The sequence below is a fragment of the Perca fluviatilis genome, chromosome 3, assembly GCF_010015445.1.
Source record: "Perca fluviatilis chromosome 3, GENO_Pfluv_1.0, whole genome shotgun sequence".
Classification (NCBI taxonomy): domain Eukaryota; kingdom Metazoa; phylum Chordata; class Actinopteri; order Perciformes; family Percidae; genus Perca; species Perca fluviatilis.
The window spans coordinates 24,373,877-24,398,721 of NC_053114.1; the positions used below are offsets into that span (position 1 = coordinate 24,373,877).

Here is a 24,845-nt window from a genome sequence, read left to right on the forward strand (position 1 = left end):
CACCGAGGTCCTCAGAGACTCTTCACCATCTGCTACCATTCTTCTCTGGGCTTCCTTGGCTGGTCAAGATAGTTCATTGTACTGATGGACTGAGGATAAGCGCGGTGACCTCAAGTGTAGAGGGAAAACAAATGGTCTGTGGTGCAGTTTTTACATAGTACATTGCTTTTTTGTGGAACGTGAAATCCCACTTAAAGAGATGTTAACACTGGAAGCTTTGGGTTGAGAGGCCTCCTGGACCGGTATCCAAATATTGTTAACCGTCTTTATTAGCCATTTCAGTGCTTCTTACTATTGAGTTTTTTTTTTAGATGGAATCTTTATTATGCCATGAGAACCACCAATTAAATTCCAGTCACCTCCCTTTTATTGTAGAAGTAGCTGATATCTCACCTGTTCAGTTTTAAGTTTAAGTTGGAATAAGCAGGTAAAGATAATAGCTTAGCAAATAAATAGTAATATATATTTTGACTTCTACTAATACTGTATGTCTCCATTCAAAGAAAAACGATTGGCCAGTTTCCCTCATTGACCATGATACCTTATAAACATAACAATAGAGGTGGTGCTCAGTATCTCCTCCATCCTTCCATCTCTGTACATTTGTACCCTTTCACCCTCTCTATCCTTCCACCCTTCCTCTCAATTTCTGGTCCTTAAAGTGCTTTAAGTGCTTGTGACTGTGCTAATGAATGAAAATGTCCTCCCAGCAGCGAGCACCGCATTTAGCTGAATAGTCACCTTTGCTGTAAAAGCTCTATTAGGCCCAGTTGCCAGCAGGGCTAACGATTGTGCCCCATGTTTATTTACTAGGTATTGTAAATGCATTATTTATGGATAAGTCTCCAGACAGCACTTGTCAAGAGTTAAAAATGTCAGTATAAAGTATTATGGGAAAAAGAAAAATAGCCACCATTATAAAAACCCAAGGTGACCTTGATAAGATTCACATGCAATTAGAACCGTTTTATATAATGCACTAAAGTATGAATCAATACTGTGCAAGTCAACACACAAAATACTTTGTGCGTTGAGTCTTTATGATCGTCCCCCAAGACAAGGACGGGAAATTGGGTTTAAGCTTCCTGCCGTAGTTTTAATGGATTTCCCTGGGCTCAGTATCTACTTTACTTGAGTCCTGCAGTTATGTGTTTTTTGTCATGCTGAGAGCGAGAGAGAGTTTTCTCAAAAACATCCAGGAAACAGTGAACAGGTGTAGTCTTAAGGACAATTGACACAGCTGTTAAACTGACAGTGGACACTTTTCACATATAATCGATAACTACAATCTATAAATATCCTAACCTACAAGTACAAAATAAAGCACACAAAGAGGATGCCCTTCCTTAATACTATAGCTTTTTAGACCAGTCAGAGTGGATACAGTAGGTGCTCAAGCAGAATACTCAACACCTGGAGCCCTTTGACAGAGTCATGGCTAATTAGCTTAGCAAAGGGGAGCCACTTTTAATCTTAGGTAGAAGGATATTTAATGGCTACTGAGAAATTACCCCCTATTACAGCGGCAGGTAACCTAACCATTGCTTGTGACATAAAAAAGCACAACATGGTGCGCCACTGTGAACTGATTGTGTTCAAGCATGGGCCTATACTGTATGAGAGTACTGTATGTGTTCCTGTGTTATCACTTAGGCCTCTCTTTCACTCCCTTTGCCTGTATCACCTCTCCTCTATTTTTAAGTGTAATCCCCCTGGCGAGGTGGTGTATTATCACTGTGTAATGACTGTGCAGTAGGTTGAGTGTGGGGGAGTGATCAGCGTTGTGTGCATAGCCCTAGGTCATTATCCTCTATTACAACAGGCCATGTAATGAGATTCAAGGATGGGTGAAAGCTTTGGAAGAGAATAGGATCAGCTCTAAGCCTGTGCTCTGATTAGCACTGATGAACTCTTGACTCTGTTGTACCACTGTCCCCTGTCAGTGTCACAGCCCCTGCTGACTCCACATGGAGGCTCACTGGAAATTGGCTGCAGGTGCTTAAAAGCGCCAACAGATTTATTTTTGGAAATGTATTTAGTTTGAAGGTAGCATTAGAAAAGAGAGGTTTTCTAAAGGTATATTCCCTATAATGCGGTCTGTATTATACATTATATTATAAAATAAAGCACCTCCCCCCCAAACAGACTGATGCTCCCTCCCTTCTCCCCTCTCCTCTCATCCCAGCTGCCATGTCATCTGGTTCTGCTTTATCCCACCTAATTAATAGGAATCTTTGTTATAATGATCTGAGCATGAGCCTCTGACTCTATGCATATGCAATGAGGGCTGGAAATCCAGTTGCCTTGGTTGCCGATTTTGAGGCATTTTTCACACATAGCTCTACGCTGCCTCTCACTGAGTGCAGCATCCTACCAGACAGCATTAGGCCGGGACCCTCCTGGCAGGACGCTAACACTGGCCAAACATCAACACGATTACAGACTTATCTTGATGCAAGTAATCTATTTGATCAAATAGCCGATACAGTTGTGTATATGTGTGTGTGTGTGTGTGTGTGTGTGTGTGTGTGTGTGTGTGTGTGTGTGTGTGTGTGTGTGTGTGTGTGTGTGTGTGTGTGTGTGTGTGTGTGTGCTTGTATATACTGTATGTCTCAGTGGGTGCCTTCCTATGCGTGTGTGTGTGTTCTCTCTTGGCCTGTGGCTTGGTGCACCAGCCCAGCGGAGCAGTGCTCTGGTCTGTCACTTTTGTTTGAATAGGTAATGTAGATCTGTTCAGGCTGAAGAGACATGAGCTGGAATCGCTTGTTAGGACATATGATCAAAAGCGGCTCTCTGCTCTCTGCCAATCAACCCTCTTGTCACCCTGTGAAGCAGACGTTAAATAGATTTTTCGGCTGTATGCCGCGGGCAGCCTGCCAGCCTGACATGTGAACTTTCACAAAAAACATACCCTGCCCCTCACTCCTCCCTAATCTCAGTTTTCCATCCTCTTCCTTGGTGTCCATTTTTTTTTTGCTTTTCCTTTCTTTTTCCTTTTCCCCTTCTCCAGTTTTCCCTACCATCTTGAAACTCTAACCTGATCCAGATCAACATTCCCCCTCCTTATATGATTTTTGTCTCCCACACCATCTTACTCTCCAGTGACAAAGTCCCCTGCCAGGCTGATATCAGAGCCCAGGGCTAAATGGAGTGGCTGTATGAGGGGAATAGGGAGCACAGAGTGTCTGGTCCACTGCTGAATTATGTATTTACTATCTGTTCCAAAACAGAGCCCTCACATAACACAGGCATGTCCCCATAGGACTTTGGAAGCCAACACAGGTTTCACTTTACACAAGCTAAGATATAGATTCTGTTGCCCCTTTCAAAACGGGAACCCTTTCTGCTGTCTTGGTCATTCAGATGACAAAACAAGCAGCTGCTTCTTCAATGTGCCATTCTTTGCATTCAAGATCACCTTCCCCAGTTCTCATATTCCGATTAGTCAACAGTAGCAACTGCTGTGAAGCATTCCAGGGGCCATCTTCCCGGGTTTCAGCTGTTGAGCATGTCCCCCTGCACCCATGCAGCACAAAACTCCCATTGTGATCCTGGCTTACTGGCTGCACAGGAACCCCTTGATAGGAGGAAACGGGTGTCTCTGAGAGACAAATCACAGCCAGGGTTCCACAGAGGCTTGTTTGTCTTTACACACTCACACACCCACACACTGGCTGTAGGTATGACTTGTCATTGACATCACTGCTTGGGGAAATGGTTAAATAATTATATTTGCTGATGGAAAAAACAATAGATTTGCCACCGTTCTTTATGTGGGTGACTGGGTGATTAGATCAGCAGCAGCTTGTAATGGCCTGACTGTTTTATGTGACACTGCACTATTTGGAGGGGCACAGAGATGGTGAAACACTGACACATAAGACGGCAGAAGCCATTAATGTTACTATATTTGTCATTGGGCCGTGAAGCCTAGAATTGGGTTTTGCGGTTAAAAGGAACATGAACAAGTACAGACGAACTGCATATAGTTAGGGCAGTGGAGGAGGAGCTGAGGCGGTCAAAAATGGGGAGAAGAGGGGCTATTCCACAATGGGATGGGTGGGGGGCAGAGGGAGGGCGTGTGTGTGTGTGTGAATGCCTGCAGTAGGGTTACACAGGAAGACTTGTGTGCCAGCTCAGTATCACTGTCCTAGCTGTGGCATTCAGCTCCCAAGCATTCTCCACACATAACTTGACAAAAGAGCCGGTGTCATCTGACCAAGGATCAAAATAGTGTGAGTGAAACGCACACCCTGGGCACAGACAGCCTCTGTGGCCTGCTAATGATTTCAGAACACATTGTAGGCTTGTTCTGTAAGTCAGACGTACGTCAGCCATCCAGCTAAGAGATCCGCCTTGACACAAACAAACATGACAACTAGTGTAGCAGACCTATTAACATATTTGCATTGTTTTTCCCAAACCGCAAGCGTGAATGTCTTCCACAAAACTTTGATGGTTGCCTTTTGAACAAAGAGATTATTTAATCAGCAGTGATGAAACATAGGTTTCCTCCCACTCAATGCGTTTTCTTTCTCCTTGTTCAATAACATTTCAAGCGCCAGGAGATGAGATGAGGATGTCAGAAGAAACGAATAGAAATGTGTTTTATTGCACTGCAAAGCCTGAGTGCCAATGATTATAATTATTTGACAAACGTTATGTCTCTTTGAAAGTACCTCCAGAATAATCTGCACCGGTTGGGTGGTTAATATGCTTAACACCAAGTCGTCAATCGCACATCATGAAGTTCAATCTGTCAGTTGACATTATTATTTAAATTTAGGATTAATGATTTGTTGAGCCTGGCTTTTTGTTAATTTTGTCCCAATTAGCATAATATTGGAAAAAGGAAAATGGGTCTACTCTAAACAATCATCTTACTTTTCCTCCCCCACACTCCCCCCTTACACACCTCATCTTCCTCTATCCTCCTCCTTTGTCATTTTCTTCTGGGTGGGTGGCACTTTGCTCCACAAAGCCGATTCTGTAAGCCTGTTGTTAGCTTCCCTGTTGCGAGCTGGACCAATCAGCTCAGTCACTCATGAGAAGCAAATTTCTCCATCTTTGCCCAGCAGGTCTCAGTCCATATGGCTCTGTATCCCACAGAAAGGGAATGGGCCGATTCAAGAGAAAAGTACAGCGTCTGTTGTTGCAGAACCAACTACTTGGGCACCGTGGGCAAATGAATGGGGACTTTTAGGAGTTGGAATTCTTAACCTTTAGAAGTGCTATGGTTACTTTATTATTTCTTTACCCAGTGGCAAGGCAATAATCAGAATAGTACAGTGTACTAACATTCATTTAACTTCATAATTTATTTTATTTGTTTAGTAATTGTGTAGATCAAGCCGTAAAAATGTCAGTTCTGGTATGATAACACAATGTTACAAAAGACCACAAAAAAAGATGTATAATAACTCTTGAAACTTTTAAATAGTTTTCCCTCTCCGACCAAAGGCCACTATTTTGTTCTTTTAAAGTCCAGTACACATGGTATGTGAGCATTCCGAACTCTGGCATCTTAGTAAACAAAGTTTCAATAAACTATTCATACTATATACTCATTTACTATTTGAAAACGAGAAAACCAAATTGCAAAATGGAAATCAATAAATACCCTCACTTTTATTTAGTTTTTTTGTTTTGTTTCCACTTAAAATTTGTCTTTTTTTTTTTTTGTCATGTACCGTACAATGGAAGGACATTCACACACACACACACACACACACAAAGTTCAATACATTTACAGTATGCTGTACGCACAGTATATCACTCAGCTTATTTTTGCAATTTGTGTTTTTTTAATATCTTCTGGTTCAATCTCTGAAGCGCATCGCCAAGGTCCAGTGTTTATGATGAAATAAAGTTTCGATGTCTATACCAGACACTTGGCTTCACTGCAAATTGTAATGCATTCATGTGGATCCTATTAGTCTCTTTTTGTCCTTGTAGAGTCAGATACCCATTAATTTACTAAATCACACTGAACAGCCATGATCACAGTACTCCACATTTTATTCACACATCTATTAATTTAACATAGTTGAATAAATGTGAATGTTTTTGAGCATTGATTAGCAGGGAAGTTTATAGCTGACAGTTAAATTGCAGGGTACCCAAAGAAATCTCTCCAATGCAAGGTACCCAGTAATTTAATTTTTGTGTGAAATTATTATAATTTATTACAGTGTGTGGACCCTAATGATTACCGACATCAAATGGAAATTATAAATTGAAATCAAGTCCACATATTTCTCCTCGTAATGTTCATCTACACAAGTGCTGATCCCCTGATCAGAATCGGCTGAGATTCCAGAAGTAAATCTACTTTTTCTTTCCGGTAAACCAAATACAAGCATGCTCGCACACACTCAGACTAACTATGTTGTTTGGTTAAAAAAATTTATGAATTAACCAACGTCGCACCAAGGCTTTATTAGGCTGATTATTATTAAATCAGACAATTCTACACTACACTATTTAATCTTCTGTCAGACATTCATTTATTCAAAGTAGCAATTGTTTCCCTAATGCATTGTGTTGATAACCGTATTCAATAGACTCCCTTTGCTGCCTGAATAGAGACTTCAAAGCAAAGGGAGATGAGAGGGAATGAAAAGTTCATTTTGCTATCCAAGCATTTAATGGTCCTAGTTCTTAAAAGTGACCTTGTGGGGTAGAGAGCGGAGCAGCACAGCAGCTCCTTCCAGATGCACACATGGCATCCATCGGGGGCAAAATCACGCACAGTCCCAACACCTCAGGCTCGGACATATGTTGAGTTTTATTTCATTCTTCTGACATTAATCCTATTCACCAGCTGTTCTGCCAGCTGCCACTCTCCGGCTTAAGGGGAGATTGCAGTTTTGGGGGCTCTGAGTACTGGTTTATCTTGGCTCCTCATCTGCTCCTCACGAAGTTTTGATTGGATTTTTTTTCCTTGCCCTTTTCCTACTTCCAACTTCCTTGAGTTGCATACTTTCCTGCAATCTTTCTCTTTCTTTCAACTTCTTAGCTTTTGTTTTTCCTCTCTATAATTTGTGTAGATAAGGGGAAGGCTGCAATTTGACATAGCTTTTTGTGGCCCATGCCTTCTGCAAGGCCTACAAGTCTTCAGTAGTGTCACTTAAACATTGTCTACCCCTCAATTTCTCCCAATCTTTCTGTCAAGAAAGCACTGTAAGAAATCACAGCGCTGAAACCTGCTCACCCCACAGTCATCTAACAGCATTTCTGTAGGATTAACCCGGACATGGCCTCAGCCTGTACAGTTATGATTATTGACATATTGGGTCTGACATATTTCACATTTATGTGCATTGTCTGGAAGCATACTCAAGTGTTCTCAATGTCATTTCTGCTGAAGTACGGCCGGGCAGTCTGCGAGCAAGGGCCGCAATGAATTGATCATTGCTCACTGCTCACTTTAATAATTCAAGCCTGATTGCCACAGAGTGCCGCAGTAAAATGGATTGGGAGAGGTCACATGCTGCTCAGCTCAGAAGGTGAAGCCTCTTGGGGATGGTTAATTCATATATGCTTGATAGACACGTGTCCTATTTAGCGAGGTCAGTGTGTATACGGCTTCTCAGAATGGCCAGGTCAACACTGTGGGATTAACACTTTGGTCAGTGCAGATAAAGGCAAGAGATAAGGTAGAAGTTCCTGGTTACGTAGGCCAGCATTTTTTAGTGACCTGAGGAAAAAGCTAAAATAATCAAAACGTTACCTGCAAATAGCATCCAATTTTTGTTGTCAAAGTTGTATAGTTTTAACTGGTGGTTGCATGTGTCAAGGTCTTTCTGTCCACTTAGCATTTAACTCAGCAATCTTCCCACAAAATGTTTGTCAAAGAAACGGGGCAGCAGAAAATAAACCACTGAACTGATTCCTTGAATGCAAACTGTTTCGAATCAGAAATCAGAATCGGAAAAGGTTTTTTGGATATTGCGGATCCAATATCAGCCCTGAGTTCTGCTTCTACAAAGCAGTGTCTCAAACTCCTATAAATGAGGAAAAACTACAGCAGCCCTTTGACACTAACAAGTGATGTTGCCAATTTATGCAGAAAGGCATTTAGATAGGTGAGATATGTCATTGTGTTGAGGTAAAGAAGGTACAGTAAGAAGTAAGGGGAAATTAGGATGGAAGGAGATGAGGCAGCAAGGAAAGAAAGAAGGAAGTATAGGAGCAGAGGTAATGTGTCAGAACCTGAGATGAAGCACATCCCGTCCAGGTTACCTACAATGTATTTATAGCAACTGTTTACATGACCAAAGAAAATCGTCTAAAGGTGACTAACCGAGATGTTCACCAAGTGGAATAATGATTAGGTGTCAGTTAAAGAAAGCGCACCACGAGGTGCAGGTGCTCCACAATACACTGACATGTCTGGACCTTTTTATTTATGCATGCCAGCACTAGTGATTACATATTAAAAAGCTGGAATTATCTTACTGCACCGAAAAGTCTTCTAGAAATGGTAGAGGTTATTAAAACTGTTGACAACGAGGAAAGGTAATTGCCTGAAAATGAGCGACAACGCACTGTTGTGCTCAGTGTTTTTTTTTTCCCCCCAGCTCTCCTCTTTAGCGTTTTCATTGTGCGGCATCACCCGGGTGTGTAACCTATTGCGTTCCGATTGCTCCCTTGCAATTAGTGCCCTTTTTGTCCTCACTTCAATAACGCCATGATTATGGAGACTTCAGGAGTATTTGCAGCATCCAACAGCTGTTGTCTCAGGGACTACCGGCTGAATGACAAAAACATGTTTTCTCCCTGCATTTCACTTCCCTGCCTGCCTCTTGTAATTATTATGTTTTATTTGGTGTGATGATGGGGTCTTGTTTTTAGTGTGTCTGTGATTAAGATATTCAAAGGACTCCTTGGAGTGTGTCACAGTCATTTTCTTTTTATTTTTTTTATCAACCTCGACTTTTGATTTGTTTCCCGTGCAGTGTGGATGGGAAATTAGACGTCAGCCTATCATTGTCTGTCTGACATTCTGAAAGTTGTATCGCTGGGATAGAAACGTATGCCTCAATGAAAGAAATATATTGCATCTAACACTGAATGTAGGCGTGAAATGTAAGAGCTTTTTTATTTTAAAAAACTATTAAAGACATTACAGTTTCTTTATTTTATTTTTAGACAGTTTTAAATGTGTAATCACATGATACAGCTAATATAATGAAGTAAATGAAAAACACATATCATAGAGGAATAATTAATGCATAATGTATAACCATATACATCATTGCAAAATAACAGTCATTTGTGTAATTGTCAAACAAAGTAGTGGATATTAAAGGATTTTGATAGTACCTGTCTTTTCTAGAGCTCTCTGTGCAGCCTTAACCCCACCCTTACTTTCTAAGCACAAGATATTCTCAAAAAATTGCACATGTAATGTGCATTTTATACACTTGATAAAGAAGCCTGTTCAAGGAAATGATGGTTACTGGTACATACTAGATCAGGTTTCATACAGTTCTGTTAAACAGTAGCATTCTTTTATATATATATATATATATATATATATATATATATATATATATATAGTAAATAGATTATTATTTTGAAATGTAGTAATGTGTAAAACATTGAATTTTTATTTTATTGCAACAAAAAAGTTTTTATTTTGTCATTGGTTAGAGTCACTCTTCGTTTTTAAAATGGTGCATTTTTTATTGTAGTTCATAGATCTTCCTAACGCACCGTTTAATGTTCTGAGGAGGTTTTGGATTTGGCTGACTATAACTAGATTATGACAAATTGTAAAGAATGTGCTCCATTCAAGCTGAAGCTTGTTTAGGGACTCTAAACCCCATTTCCTGTGTTCCTCGGCTCCTCCTCACTGCAAATAGCATTGTTTCCCTATTTGCCTCACTGTATGGGCCTCTGCATTCTGGGCAGGAAATTATTTATATGGTCAGTGTCAGTTAATCATCGATTTGGTAATTACATGTTTCCCCTTGAGGCTGGGACAACTGATATACAAGGCCAATGCTAAAGGGGAGGTCTCTTGGTCTGTTATCCATGACTTATGGCTAATTTGACTCTGCTCTTTTCTCTGCCAACGGCTTTTCAACACAACAAACACTCAAACACAAGTATCATCTTTCGTCCCGGGAGAATAGTGCACGCAGAGAGGCTCAGAATGTGGTGGCAGACAGTTGAAACGATTTCATTGCTGACAACAGAGAGTAATAAAACACCAACTGCTGCATGTTGTAACAAAACCATTTTTGTGCTTTGAGGCAGTCATGGCCTTTTGAAACATTGAGTGTTTTCAACAAATTTATCAGATTAAACCTTTTTAGAGATCGCAAACTTTGCTTTGTCAAAGTGAAGATGGCCCTTTTTTTTTTGCCCAAGCAGTGCTGGTATATTTGCTAACTTCAGTATACACACTGGACTTCATATCTCCATGGCAATCCGAAGAGCCATTTGAAAATTAGTGTCATTAATTTTTAAGGTCCGCTTTATTATTGTCCAATCCAATTCCAAAGTGACAAGATTTGATTTGTTTGTGGCTTCGTTTATCCGTCTAATTGGTGTTCACTCAGTGATTGGAGCTTCTCCACAGTTTGCAATGATCGTTTGAATCAACTACTGTGTTTAGAGCAGCAATAAAAACATAAATTAGCTAACAACTTTCCCCTACCTTTGCTTCTCAACCTACAGGCGTTTATAGCTAACTAGCACTCAATTTAATAAAATGTGTGTGAACAATAAAAAAAATAAATAAATTCACATTATTAGTTGTTGCATTAAAACACCAGAGTAACAACAGCGCGGGCATACTGTATGAAATAGGAGAGGGAAAGACAGATTGTGAGGGAGTCAGTCAGTGTCAGGACAGACAGTTAATGTTAACCTGCCTCTTAGCTTCACTTCTGTGGTTTATACTGAACATGATATTCTGGCAGCACTGACTGCCAGGTGCTGAAAGCTTTGTTTATGTCACACATCAGCCGAGAAACATTCCTTTGTTTAGATTTATGAGGATCATTAGCTTTGTTTTTAATACAGTAAAAATAAAAAAGCTGTAGCCAAATCTAACCAACTCATCTCGGCTTAAGGTGTCTCAATCCCTGCGCCTGTTCACCCACATCAATAAGATCACAGAATACCTGCACAGGAAAGCTGTATACCAGAGATGACAGCGCTGATAGGAGATAGACATATTGAATTTGGCAGTATTAAATCAGTGATGACTATTCACTTTCTTCTGCGTGCTACTTGGAAACGCTTAAAAATCTCGGAAAAGGGTTCAGGGAATTTCTCCAGCTGTATAGCTCCAGCCCCAGAGAAGAGACAATGAGACCCAAATGGGCTTAGTAGTCCAGAAACCATTCCCCTCTCAATGGGAACACGTCTTGGACACACACTCCAATAGTTTTGTCTTGTATGTTGCTATCTGTTCGAGCTGCAGAGTGGTGGGGGTCTGTGCCAGGCAAGGGTCCATAGGGACCATTGGAATCGCTGGGGCTGGAGGAAGTTGGTCTGAGTCCAGTGGGGCGATCTGGGCTTGGTGACAAGCCAAGCTGTCTACTGCAGGGACGCTGGGAAAATGTAAATAAGAGCCTGATAAGGGCTATTGTTTTCATTCCATTCTCATCCCAGCTGAATGGCCTGCTCCCCAGCCACAGAGCATTTTATCTCGGGAGGGGGAGGGAAAGAAATGGAAGGGGTGGGGGTGTGAGAGATTTAAGAGCCCCCATAGGAAAATAAAAATAAACTCACTGGACTCTTGTTTAAGCTAATTCCCCAGTATGTGATGTCCTACTTTGAAAGGACAAGCAAACTCTTCTTTACCCTAAAAACTTCAGAGGATTTGCACTAATGTCTTAAATAACTGTTTGCCTTTCAATTCTGCCATAATTTGATATCCAGTGAAATCAGTGAAGTGTGAATCCTTTATTAGGAGTAATTTATTTCATGATGAATACCGCTTATCCCATTTTTTTTTTGGGACATTCTGTGTCATAACCTGACAGTAATTATTATGTTGATACTAACCAGTGTTTCCATTGGCATCTATATTTTCAACAGAAAAAAACAGACAGACATTTTAGAAACTGAAATAGCATTCCTCCTATTAATCTAAATTCTTTTGAAAAATAGGCTGCGGAAGGGTGCTTTGAAAAAAGCCAGACATGTGACTCATTTACTGTTTTCCTCGAGCACGCCTGCGCAAAAGTTACTCTGCTTTCACCAAATCCATTTTTGGTTGCCTGTTTTGTCCACGCTGTTCGAACACTGAAAGATGTTTGAGAGTTATTTTATAGACTAATCCAGGTCATTATTCACCTCTCCCAGGTGGAAGGCAGGGAGGACAGCGGTGCATTCCAGCTGTAGTCTCTCCTGTTGGAGGACTTGGCAGGTCGTGTCTGGCCCAGCAGAGGGGATGGAGAAGTGAGGGAGCGGCAGCTCTCCTGGGAGGGAGGTGGAAAGGAGGGGGAGGACTGGAGTAGAATGGAAGCTGGCACCGCATTATCTCCAACAGTTGGTGCATTCCTTAATGATCAAGTGCTGGAGCAGCATCTGTGATAAAAGTGTGTGTGTGTTTACGTGTGTGTGTGTGTGAGAGAGAGAGAGAGCGAGCATATGTGTTCATATTAACATATGCTCACTGTGTTTGTTTAATTCCCCTTTACACCACTTATAAAATAAGCCCTTTCTGTGCTTTAGGGGAGAAAATGTCATGCACTGATGTTGTTCGGTCTGTTTGAGGATTACGATTTGAGGGGAGTTTGTTGTTCCGGGAGAGGAAGCTGTCTCACCCAGGGGTGAGGCGCAGAGAAGAAGAGTTGAGCTCGGCTACTCCCCCCCTGCCCTTAACCCCTGTTTTAAGATCTGTGATCTCTGTGCCATGGAGGGAGTAAACGCACACAAACACACACAACACACACTCAGCCTTTTCTCTCTCCCTCTCTCAGGGTCAAGGGGACAAACTGTGAGTTGGGAATTGGAAAGTCAATAAAGTAGAAGTAATGCTATAATGACCCTGAGCCGAAGATGTCCTGTCGACCCCCATCACATTGGAGGAAGTGGACAATCAAACAAAAATGGTCACTCTGCTTGATCTCTCTGAAAGCCATCCTCAAACCAGGCCACGAGAACTGCTGACCCCGTTACTCCCAGTTCCTCTGAAGTCAGTGTGTTTGTCAGACGGACCAACATTGTTTGGTTTTTGGAAGAGATGTTACAGACGGATAAAAGGAAACAACACTTGTATACATTCTAAACTGTAAATCTCCTCGGTGTTTGATGTCGAGGACAATAATGGTGATGCTGGAAGAGTCCAGAACATTGCATGTGACAGGCCCTCCTCCGTATGTCTCCCTGTTTCTGAGTTGCACATTATGTGCAACTTTGAATCAAAAACACGTGTCAGCGACATTAAACTTAGAAGAACCTCCTCTGTGGCATCGTTTAAAACATTAACATGCTTCTGACTTGTGTCCTTTTGTTGCCAGAAGTGTGTTCATAAACGATCCACTGTTAGACATGTGGTTAGACTTTTCATTACGGTGCTCCAGGGCTTTGTGGTAATATTTAGTGTGTCTGCTTTGGTTTTGCATTTTGCTCCAAACCTAGAGAAACACGATTTTACAAATTCCATCATCCTCCGGCACTATATGAAACCTGAGGACCATTTTTATTGAAAACAGCACAGCTGTTTAGACAGTCCATTTATTGCTGTGCCAGAATTGGATTGTACAGGATTGCTGCTTGTTTAATCTGACTCAACGGGACTGGACAGGCTGCATGTCTTGATCTGGTTCAAGACGTACTCACTTCTGGTGGAGACAGTGTCTCAAGGTGGAGGGGTGGAGGCTTGCTTGTGCTGCTGGTGTTTGATGGGAACAGGCTGACCCCTAAGCAGTGCAGGGATGGTGGAGGCCTGGGTCAGCCGGCCCAGTGTGTTCTTTATCAGCTACCCCAGCGACAGCATGGCAGATTGAAGCCATTCCTCCTCTGATTCATTGTCTGCTGGACAAATGTTAATTGTTTTCATCATTGGCAGCTATGTGAACGCTCGGACATAGCCAGTCTGACTCCTTGCCTCCCACTTAATGTGTGTCTCTGCCCTTATGCTATCCCCACAATGCCTGCTCCCCTCCTTACTCCACCCTTAGCTCATCTCTCAACTGTCAGGCTGAGTCTCTGTTAATGTCTGCCCTGCAATTCCATCTAATAAAATATCTCTCTTTCATCTGATACTGACTTTCTTTAAGTTTAGATTTTTAAGTTAATAGATTTATGGCATCCACAAAACTATACAATTAGAAACTATATACAATACACAGTAATCATAAAAAATTACACTAACAGGGACTCTAAATAATCTTTTTTTCCTTCAATGCTTAACATTTTTTCATTATTTCTTTTTCAGATCCCTCATGCATGGAGAAACTTCTTTCTAAAGACTGGAAAGAGAAGATGGAGAGGCTCAACACCAGTGAACTGCTGGCAGAAGTAAAAGGTAGGACTACAACACACCACTTTAAACCATGTTAACAAATCCGCCTTTCCTATCAGACATCCATAATCTATGCACTGTATAATCTCAGAAACAGCCTTGAACTCTGAAATATAACAAAGGCCTTTGGCTGCCCTCCTCACTCATTTCTCTCCTCCCTTATCTTTTGTTGGAATGCCCAACTCTGTCCAAAGTGCTGTCTTCAAAATTCCAGCCCATTTAGACTCATTCTGAGGCTCTCTGTGCTTGTCAGCGGTTTATTGTTGTTGTCCTTTCAGACGGCCCTGAGCCTAGCTACTCTGCTCTGGCACATGCAGTGCGTTCATGCCGCTCTGGTAATTGTTGAACCCAAAGTGTGCTTGATGCAAACAGAGCACGGCTGAGCTGAGCCGTTAAGAGAGGAGATGGTGCGGTGACGCACAGAGTCGTCTCCTCTGTGAGCCTGCCTTTGAGTGGAATGTCTTGACTCTGACAGTGAACGCCCTACGCAGCGTATCAAGTGCTGCACTGCAAAGCGCAACTCAGCACTCCCCCAAAATCTCTGTTTATGACATGGTGAAGGTGGGCTGAGGATGGGCAGGGCTGCTCCTCAGTCCATAGCACTGACTGTTACTGGGAACGGGTGTGTTTATACAGCACAGGAAAGAACAATACCAGCTGGCCTGTAACACCAGGCTGTCACTGGCTCGTACACTCTCCCTCAGTGATTACCTTCATTACATTATATTTGAACTCTTAATATAACACTTACATGTTTTTATTAACTTTTCATGAAGAAGATTCACAAACTTATAAAGAGAGATCATTTCGCTGCTGTGCAGGTCATTTTGATCATTTGCTTAATTGATTCTTTTTATGAAACATGCGTGGCATGCATAAATAAAACTTGTGTGTTTGGTTTGAATTATTGAATTACACCTTAAGAGAATTACAGAGGAGAGGGGGAAAAAGGCTGTTGAATGTTCTAATAAGTATATTCATTGGCAATAACCTTAATGAACTGAAGGATGAATCATTGCTTGATAAACTAGATTAATTGTACCTGCCCTGGTGTACTGCATGCCCCTGTAGATCAAAGTGCACTTGGTAAAATGTTTAAAATGATTTAGCATTTTGAAAGCTGGTCTGTTAAATTACAGGCAGGGCATTTCTTATGTTTGATGAATGGGAAGGTTACTTGGTGGTCTGTAAACAGGTAGGGAGTTTGATAATAAACACTATGGCCTCTGTCTGTTGATGAGTTATGGAGAAAGTCTATACACCACAGTTACCAATATAAACGCTTTTCCTATCGCAGTGGCAGCCTTAGATTTTTAATTAGCATGCCATTTAATATGACTGTAGACATTTCAAAGGGCTGCTTTGTGCTCCCCCTTACAAATGTCTCTCTCTCTGCGTTTGATGTCTGCCTGATGTAAATATGGGCAATTAAAAAGAAGCCCAGGGTTGAAGACGCACAAGGTCCGCCTAATTAAAACACAAACAAAGGTACCTAGCAGAAAACACCTTATGATTAAGATCTAAAGTATTATGATGAATCAGAGGTTCCATTAAATGTTAGGTTAAAATCTGTACAAAAGACAAAACATGCCTGTACTTTTTAAATGAATGAATGAAAGAAAGTAGAGAATAAAGGCTGACATGCCGATAAAGTCTACAGTACCTACTGGCACAGTGGCCTTGTATATTCTATGCTGATCGCTCACCAATTCCTCAACCAATTAAACTGAGCACCTTTTGACATTGTTCCATCAAAACCTTGAAAGACAAGTAATTGAGTTATTGCGGAGGCAAGTGGTGGAATCTAACTGGTGAGGAAATGATTTAGTCTCGCTCTAGGAAAAAAAGAAAGAAAAGAAAAACAATAGATGTGACAGAATTTGACCCGAGGCTTTTACCCATGAAAAGAAAGACATTCTTTTGCTGCAGTTGTGTTACAACATGCCCTGAATACTTCATCCTGTCGAGGTGAACATGCACGTACAGTAAACAAACAAAACAAAACAATAGTATCGACAACATCGGAGATTTGCTTTAAAGGTCTGCAAACCCAACCAACCATTTACCTCTTACACATGACACCTCTATAATTAACGCTTAATGTCATTTGAGTGTTTGGCTACATAGTGTGCTGCTTCCGAGGTAAATTCTTTTAGGTTCCCGAGTCAGTAGAAACAAGCTCACTAATCCAGTAGAGGCAGTGTGCTTAAACCAGACATGTAGGATGGTATTATTAAGGGTTAATGATCTCAAATCTCCATCTGCCTTTTTCTTGTATGCTGTTAGGGCTTAGCATCAGCAGGGGCAAAAAGGAGGGTTTGCGAAGGAGCATTAGTGGCGGATTTCTTTTTACCAGTCAATTCCAGAGCTAACTGTTTGTTTTCATACCTGAGCTTAGCTGTCAATCTGCAGGGACGATGAAGGAGGGAGATGAAATCTCCTGAACAAAACCACACAGCAAGAAAGGGAGGCCGACTGGAAAGGCTCCAAACCACAGAAAGTAGCAGATAATAGGAGGCAATGTGGAAGGAGGAGTGCAAGAGGTGGAGAGAGAGAAAAGATTTTAGACATGGATACTTAGACTTGACACTTACAATTATATAACCTCAAAGAGAAAATTTTTCTCTTTAAAAAAAAAATTTCAAAGCCCCCATTCTTCACACGATTTAGGACACTTGGAATCATTATTTCACTATGTATGTGCATACACATACATACATACGTGTCGAATGCATACAAATATAGTACACAGTGTCCTAAAGCAGATAAGGTTGCTCTCTGTTGCATGCTTGCTATGTGCAGGGTCTTTAAGCCTCGTACTCAACAGAGCTGTTTAAGTTTCCCTGCTGAGCGGCAGTTTCCCGGACCCCCGTTGGGAGAGAGAGAGAGAGAAAAAAAAATAAGAAGCAAAATGCTCAAGCATTTACCCAAACTGAAGGAAAATATGTGGTTACTAAATTGGAACACAAGCTGTATTCATTCTCTTGGAATTTGCAAAAAAAAAAGAAAGAAATTAAAATAAGAAAATAGCTTAACATTGTACACTAGCGTTGAAATGGCAGCTTGAATTCTGAAGCAGAAAAATTGAGGCTCTTGCACTGTCACAATCAATTTGAGAATGGTGTCAACATGACAGTGGTCGAGTGCACACAGACAGTCCTGCGGCAGGCAGATAAGTAGAAGCTCTTTAGGAGGAGATCACAGGGCAGGGCCGGAGCGGCAGCTGAGACTGATTTGGTGCTGGCCCTACCTGTGCTGGCTTTACTCCTGCACAGACAGACAGGAGTCCACTGTGTGAACACAGAGCCCATATTGTTCAGCCATGTGGGTTAGCTTCAAAACATGATTATTCACTTTAAAATGTATTCCTAATGGCTTCCATAAAGTGATGCCACTGGAGATGCACAGCACAATATCTGTGCACACATTTCCCAGTGACACTGACTTATACAGAAACAAGTAGCCTAGTAAAAGAATTGCTTTTACAACATACTGTATATAAATAGTATGTATATTATATTTACCCAAACATACAAAAACATTCACACAAAACAGTGTCTGTCCAGTTGCTCGAGTCAAAAAATCCTCAGTTAGCATTTTCTCCACAACACTTCAGTCAACTGTTTGCCCTGTGCACTCAGGTGAAATATGAGCAACAGTAAATCATTATTCCTCAGGCCACATTTGCCAGATGAATGTATGAGAGTGTTGGACTGTGTGTTTTTCTCCTCTAATGAATTGAGGAATTTAGCTTGTGGCAATGGAGGTAAAAAAGGAAGTGCTGTGCTCGTGTATTTGTGTGTGATAGGGATAGAGCTCTCGGTTTGCGTTTTGAATTATATTCCAGTGGTTTGTAATGGTTTGTTTAACTAATCACTTTTAAAGTTGTATGATACATTTCATGGAAACAAGCATATTACTCCTGTTTTCATTTGAAGAGAATGTAAAACATTTACGGAGCTGACAAAAACACACCTGTCATTTATAAAAAGGACCCTCCCCTGAAACATTCACCAACTTTCCCTCAGCAAAGCAAATAACATCCTCACGGCCATGAAAAACTGCTGAAGGGCTGAACTACGTTAATATTAAGGATATGAACGGATATTGCCCTCTGAACACTCAATTGTCTCAAAAGTGCATGCAAAATGGCCAAAAGAGGTTTTCAGATTTTTATCAATAGCTTTCTCCTTTGTCATGACACTTCAAACCAACTGTATATTTACCTCAACATGATATAACGACTTCACAACTTGAATTTCCACACAGCCTGTTACCAGTCATACAGCTTTTACTTGAGTTTAGAGTTACTTTTTTTTTTTTAAAGGTGGGGTTTAATACCAATCAGCTGTGTGGGCAGCTTAATTTACACATATCTACATACGTGGAGTATAAAAAGCGACAGAAAACTATTTAACACAGAAAACAAAGCAACAACTTCTGGTATAGAGCCAATTAGTCTAATTACTACAACCTTGACAGCTTAAGAACTAAGCAGGTGTTCTTTTATACTTGTAAAGAGATGTACTGGTCTCAGTTGTCTTTGCTTCCTAACTATTTCCTGTCACATCTTCTGTAAGTATCAGCTGCACAGGTAAGACCAATGAATACATGTTCTGTGAAAAGAATGAGATAACATCTAACTCTTAACTAATTCAATTCCAAGGTCTTGCAGACAGTAAGCTGTTGCCTTGATCACTGTCTTGCAGGCTTTAAATGCTTTGTAAGAGAGAGACCTTGAAAACTTTTCTATTAAAAGGGCACACAGGTCAGACTCGTCACCATGAAGGCCATACGAGATGAATAGAAGGATTGGAGACCATCTTTGTTTTCATGTAATCTATGCTGCCTTGCATACATGCAACATCCCTCATGGTGCTAGGATCTCTGGTATGCTGCACTGTATTACAGAGGCAAAGAATGATGTATCAATAACTGAAACCAGAAGTAAAGTTTCTGTGCTGAGTTATTTTTTGTCTTCGGAGTGAACTTCAGTGTCACTGGCATTCCCTGTGGAGTAATGTGTTGAGGTCGAGCCTCTATCTTGGCTTTGATGAAGTACCTTGTCCAGTGTCATGGGTAGACAGTGAAGTGCTGGAGCTTTTCTATTAGCATAATTACACTGAAGAGTCACGCTTCCTCTATCATCAAAATATTAGTCTCCATCAGTGTTTGGCATGAACAGCAAAACCACAGTAGATGAAGTGTGCTTTTATTAATAACCTCTCCATATGCCAATCAGAGTATTTATTTTAAAAAAATCGCCTGCTGAGCCATTTAAATGATCTTGATTCCGTAAAAGTGTCTTAAAATCAAATATCTCGATACTCAAATACATGTGCACACACATACAGATAGACATATATATACTGTGTGTGTGTGTGTATATATATATATATATATATATATATGTGTGTGTGTGTGTGTGTGTGTGTATATATATATATATATGTATGTGTGTATATATATATGTATGTGTATATATGTGTGTGTATATATACAGTGTGTGTATATATATATATATATATATATATATATATATATATATATATATATATATATATATACAGTATATACTGTAAGAAACGTATAATACCAGACTGCCATTAGCAAGTAAAAAGCTGTTACAAGTCTCAAGCACATACGTTTAAGTCGTTTTAAAATCTTGAGAAGATCTGACATTTTATTCGAGGTGTTGGGCAGTTTCTCAGTGTGAATTAGCCTATATGTGTATACCATACAGGAAAGTGTAGGGACTGAGAATCACTGCTGCCAGTGGATGACATGTGCTTGTGAGTCATTGCTCATGCTTGTTAATGAGGTTTTATTGGCAAGATTAACAGCTTTTATATCATGGCAGAGGCAGCAAGCCAGGTAAAACAGCTGTTGCTCATATTGTCTTGGTTGTAGGGCATGGAGACGCGTTAACACCACATTATACTGGAAACACATACGGCCTTGTTGCATTGTTGAACAAGTGTATAAAGTAGTTAAAAGCGAAGGGAAGCCATAAAACTAGCTCTTGTTATTCTACCTTGGTTTTCTGCCAATCTATCAATATGACATATTTTTCTTAGCAAAGGATAACATGTTTCAGTCATATTCAATATCAGAAAAGTGAATATGGTACAAAGATTGGCTTCATGCTTTTGTTAAAGCAGTTTTATGGTTTTAAGGAAAGGTATGTGGGCAGAAAAATCTTTTAATTTTTAATACTAAAGAGGGTACCAATAATGCTATTTGCCGCGAATCAATTGGCTCTTTGTGTTTTCCACAGAAAGAATTGACAAAGGGTCACATGAAAGAGTTCACACACGTGCACATTTACTCAGAGGCATGCACCTTTTTATCGATTGGAGCAGCACGCAACATACATCTGTACACATTCATGTCTACTTTCACACACTTTAGAGAGAGAGAGAGAGAGAGAGAGAGAGAGAGAGAGAGACACACAGCACACAAGGCATTCAAGCTATGTGCGGTCTGTGGCTACAGCTTGGTACAATCGGAGCATTTAGACAAGTCTTAATTTACTTAGGATGGGCTTGCAGCATATGGAAGCATCCACAATAGCTGACTGATAGAGACACAAATAAATTCCAGTCTTCTGGTGCTAGAAAACTCAATTCAGAACTGGTCATAATGGCTCAGCTGTCTTAACCAAAGAGAAAGGAAGAGAATAGGGTGCCTTGTGATTTTCCCCCTTTTCACCCTCACCCTCCCTCACTTTTCTTCTTTTTTTGTGCCTGAATCTTTTATCTGTGTTATTCACTCGGGACTCTTCAAAGTAACAAGCCTCCTTCTTTTTCCCCGGTACTGGACTTGGAACCCAAATTAGAGACTGCTTGATTAGAGCAGAGAGGAGGGAGCCAAGAAAGAGGGAGATGTGGGTATTGGACAGAACAAATCGCACCCCTACAAAGTGCCTTTTATCCAAAGACCCCAAGGCTCAAATACCCCCATCCCTCCCCAAGCAACCATGGCTCTGCTTGTTTTCCTCTTATCATTTATTTAGTCACCCGTCGTTGATGTTTTCTGCCCTACTTTGCGACGTTTAAAAGAGGCAGAAATCTAAAAAGGTGAATGCTGAATGCGCTGAAACTCAACAACACAGCTTTACCGTCTCCTCCTCCTATGTGTCAATCTAGCATCTCTGAAGTTAACACAGTGGCCTGAGAAAAGAAAAAACAAGAAAAGTGCCAGCACAGCTTGACCGCTAACTCCTGGGATCCTCTTCCTGTGTCAGGCTGGTATTGTCCTACTGGGCTTCAGTCGTCTAACAGGAGGATGTCACAACATGTTAGGTCTGGGCCGACTGCTGGGGTTTATGTAGCGCCAAGCCATATCTGGGCTGTCTGCCTGCCGTCGGAAGCGCAATGTGAGGAGACATGTTAACGGGCAGACCCCAGCCCCACCGCTGTTAAAAGCCATGCAATATGCAGGAAACGGCCTCTTTTGTCAGCAGGCTGGTCAGACACAGACCACGACTCTCCTCTTCTGCACCACCCAATAAAAGTTTTATCTGCTTTTTAAAGCTGATCCATAATTTAAAGCAGGAAGAAAGAGATTTTTACACTAACCACCCAACAAAAAACATATGCGCCTGATTTTCTACTAAGCTTTGTACAGTCTTGAAGGTGAAATTCTTCCTGTGTCTTTTATATTTAGATATTTCATCTTCAGCATTCATCACTAATCTGAATAATTTGTGTTGATACTTCAGCATTGGATTAGACAAAAAAAAGTTGAATAATTAAGATTAAAATTAAAGAGGGAAGGCCCAAATTGTAGTCCAGTGGGCAGTCTAGACTTTCCACAATTCAGCTCAACATCAAAACAATGGGCCCTCTGTTAGTATTCTTTTGACTCAGCTCTCCACTCTCAGACTATTCCATCAAATTCTTCTGTGGACCCTTAGCACTAGTCCCTCTGCACATTCATGCCCACAGACATTGATGACAGACAATATATGTGCTGTACATTCCAGTTATTACTTTTTTACAGTATTGACACTCCTAAAGTAGTGAGCGATCATCTGAAAAAGTTGTTGGGGCGACCTCTAGCTCACCCAGTAAGAGCGTGCGCCCCATGTAGGCTGAGTCCTTTGCAGCTGCCCGGGTTCGAGTCCGACCTGTGGCCCTTTGCTGCGTGTCATCCCCCATCTCTCTCCCACCTTTCGTGTCTATCCACTGTCACTATCTAATAAAGGGAAAAAAAAGCCCCAAAAAATAAAAAGTTGTAATTCTCAGGCTTCATTGAGTCCAGATGTTTGATCCCAACTCAAGGTTATCTATGCCGGCCTCGAGGCCTGATGGCCGTCACCTTCATCTGGATTCTTTCTTTCTTTATCTCTCTCTCTCTCTCTCTCTCTCTCTCTCTCTCTCTCTCTCTCTCTCTCTCTCCCTCCCTACTTCCCCAGCACAGTATTGATAGCTGTGATTTATTGTGACAACGACTGATGTATCTTGCTAGTGACCTGTTAAAGGCAGCTCCTTCATGGACACAGCCAAAGGTTAATAAAATTGGTGCTGATTGTATCAATTTTACAGATAAGCTATTCACAACAAGTGTAGTCGGGTGAATAAGAAGTCAATTCAGGCCTTAGAAACTGCACACAGGCCCAATGAATAGCTGCTTTAGGTGCTTTTTTTCCGTTAGGAGGATAAATGGAGAATTGCAGCTCTCTTCCATTGCAGTAGGCAGCGGAGGCAGAGCTAGGCGAACCGAGGTTCAGGCAAGCCTGCCAGTAAATTGCCCTGAATGGGTTCTGGAGGTTGACAAGCCCTATTAAGACAAACGGCTTTCCTCATCGGAGAGATAAAATAAATCAGGTGTTTAGTCAAATTAAAATAGTTTGAGTAAAGAGGGCCCCTGGGAGCTCTCGGAGAAACTCAAGACAGATGTGGCCAGAGACGAGAGGAAGACACCCAGGAAAGAATTCAGCTCCTGCTGGCCCCAGGCCAGACTTCACTGTACTGTTATCTCTATGCTTTTATCCTTCTCTCTCCCTCTCTCTCTTACTGTCTCTCCCTTTCTTCTGCCGGTTTTCCCATCTCTTTTTTTTTTTTTTTTTGTACATTCTCCCAGATCAGCTTGTCACACAGGAGTGCAGTGGGAGGAGAGTGAGTTACTGTCTAGCCTCTCACTGGCAATTATGTTGGCGGTGTAAGTCAATGGTAGGATCACTTAGCATTGATTAGGCGGAGGGAGAGAGCAGTGCAGCGGAGCCGCTCTCTCTATCACATACAGCGCGGACATATGACTGTAGAGAGAAGAAATCCTATTGGTCTGTTAGTGCTTTTCTTTTTCAAAGTATGCATACAGTAGCTACACAGATACAAAAATATTTTGTTTTCACTTTAATGATGATTGTCATTGTTGAACAATCCGTTCAGTAGTCTGTGAGGAGTTCCTCCTCTAATGGTTTGCTGGAATGGCCATACAATGAAGAACTATAGTTTGGAGGTAAACACTGACTCTTAACACTTTCTTTATACTGTATTCACCCCTGGTAGTCTGACATAAGCTGCCACCTCAGTTTGACAGCGCACCGCAGCTCTTAGTCTTTATGCCGGGAACAATGTCTTCTCTTTCTTCCTGTAAAAGCTGTAAACACAAGCTATATAGCAAATAGATAAATCCAGGCTGTGTGTGACCTTTCTAGTGAATTCACTGCAGTTGGTTGCTGCCTGTGTGGTTTTCTTTGTACAATATATTGTGAACAGTACTATAGCAAAATATGATGATCGCCGTGTGCAGCATGGTCACTTTTCTATATTTAAAAGTGTATAATGGCCGAGGCCTTCTGCAGGCTTTTTTTTTTTTTTTTTTAACAAAAGCCTACACCCTGGTTATTTAGTCCTGGCCACTATGAAACATTATGTGTATTTTTTTCTGTTTTTTTTTTTATTTCCTTAAAGGTATGCATAACACATACCTGTTTATCGTTTATCCTTTCTACTCCTGACATCTCTCTCTCTCTCTCTCTCTCTCTCTCTCTCTCTCTCTCTCTCTCTCTCCCCTCACTAGGTACTCCAGAGAGCCTAGCAGAAAAGGAACACCAGCTCTCCACAATGATCAGCCAGCTGATCAGCCTGCGCGAGCAGCTTCTGGCTGCCCACGATGAACAGAAGAAGCTCGCCGCCTCACAGATGGAGAAACAGAGGCAGCAAATGGAGTTAGCTCGTCAGCAGCAGGAGCAGGTAACTGCTCACTGTTACCTTTTCTGACATTCACAGTATCTCGATTTTTCTTTTACAACCCAGGTACCTTTTTTTCCCCCATCACCATATTACCACACATTTCTTTCTCTCCTTCCTATTGAAAACATTAATACCCCTTCCTCCTTTAA

The 24,845-nt window shown here is 41.2% G+C and overlaps 1 protein-coding gene across 11 annotated transcripts in view; it reads left to right on the forward strand.

Moving 5' to 3' along the window:
• sox6 (SRY-box transcription factor 6) overlaps positions 1-24,845 on the forward strand; it is a 135,620-nt gene that overhangs the window by 53,813 nt on the left and 56,962 nt on the right. For all 11 annotated transcript variants that reach the window (XM_039795288.1, XM_039795295.1, XM_039795290.1 and 8 more), the window contains 2 exons: positions 14,408-14,497; positions 24,524-24,696. In XM_039795288.1, coding sequence (XP_039651222.1) covers positions 14,408-14,497; positions 24,524-24,696 — 263 coding nt within the window. The remainder of the gene's footprint in view (positions 1-14,407; positions 14,498-24,523; positions 24,697-24,845) is intronic.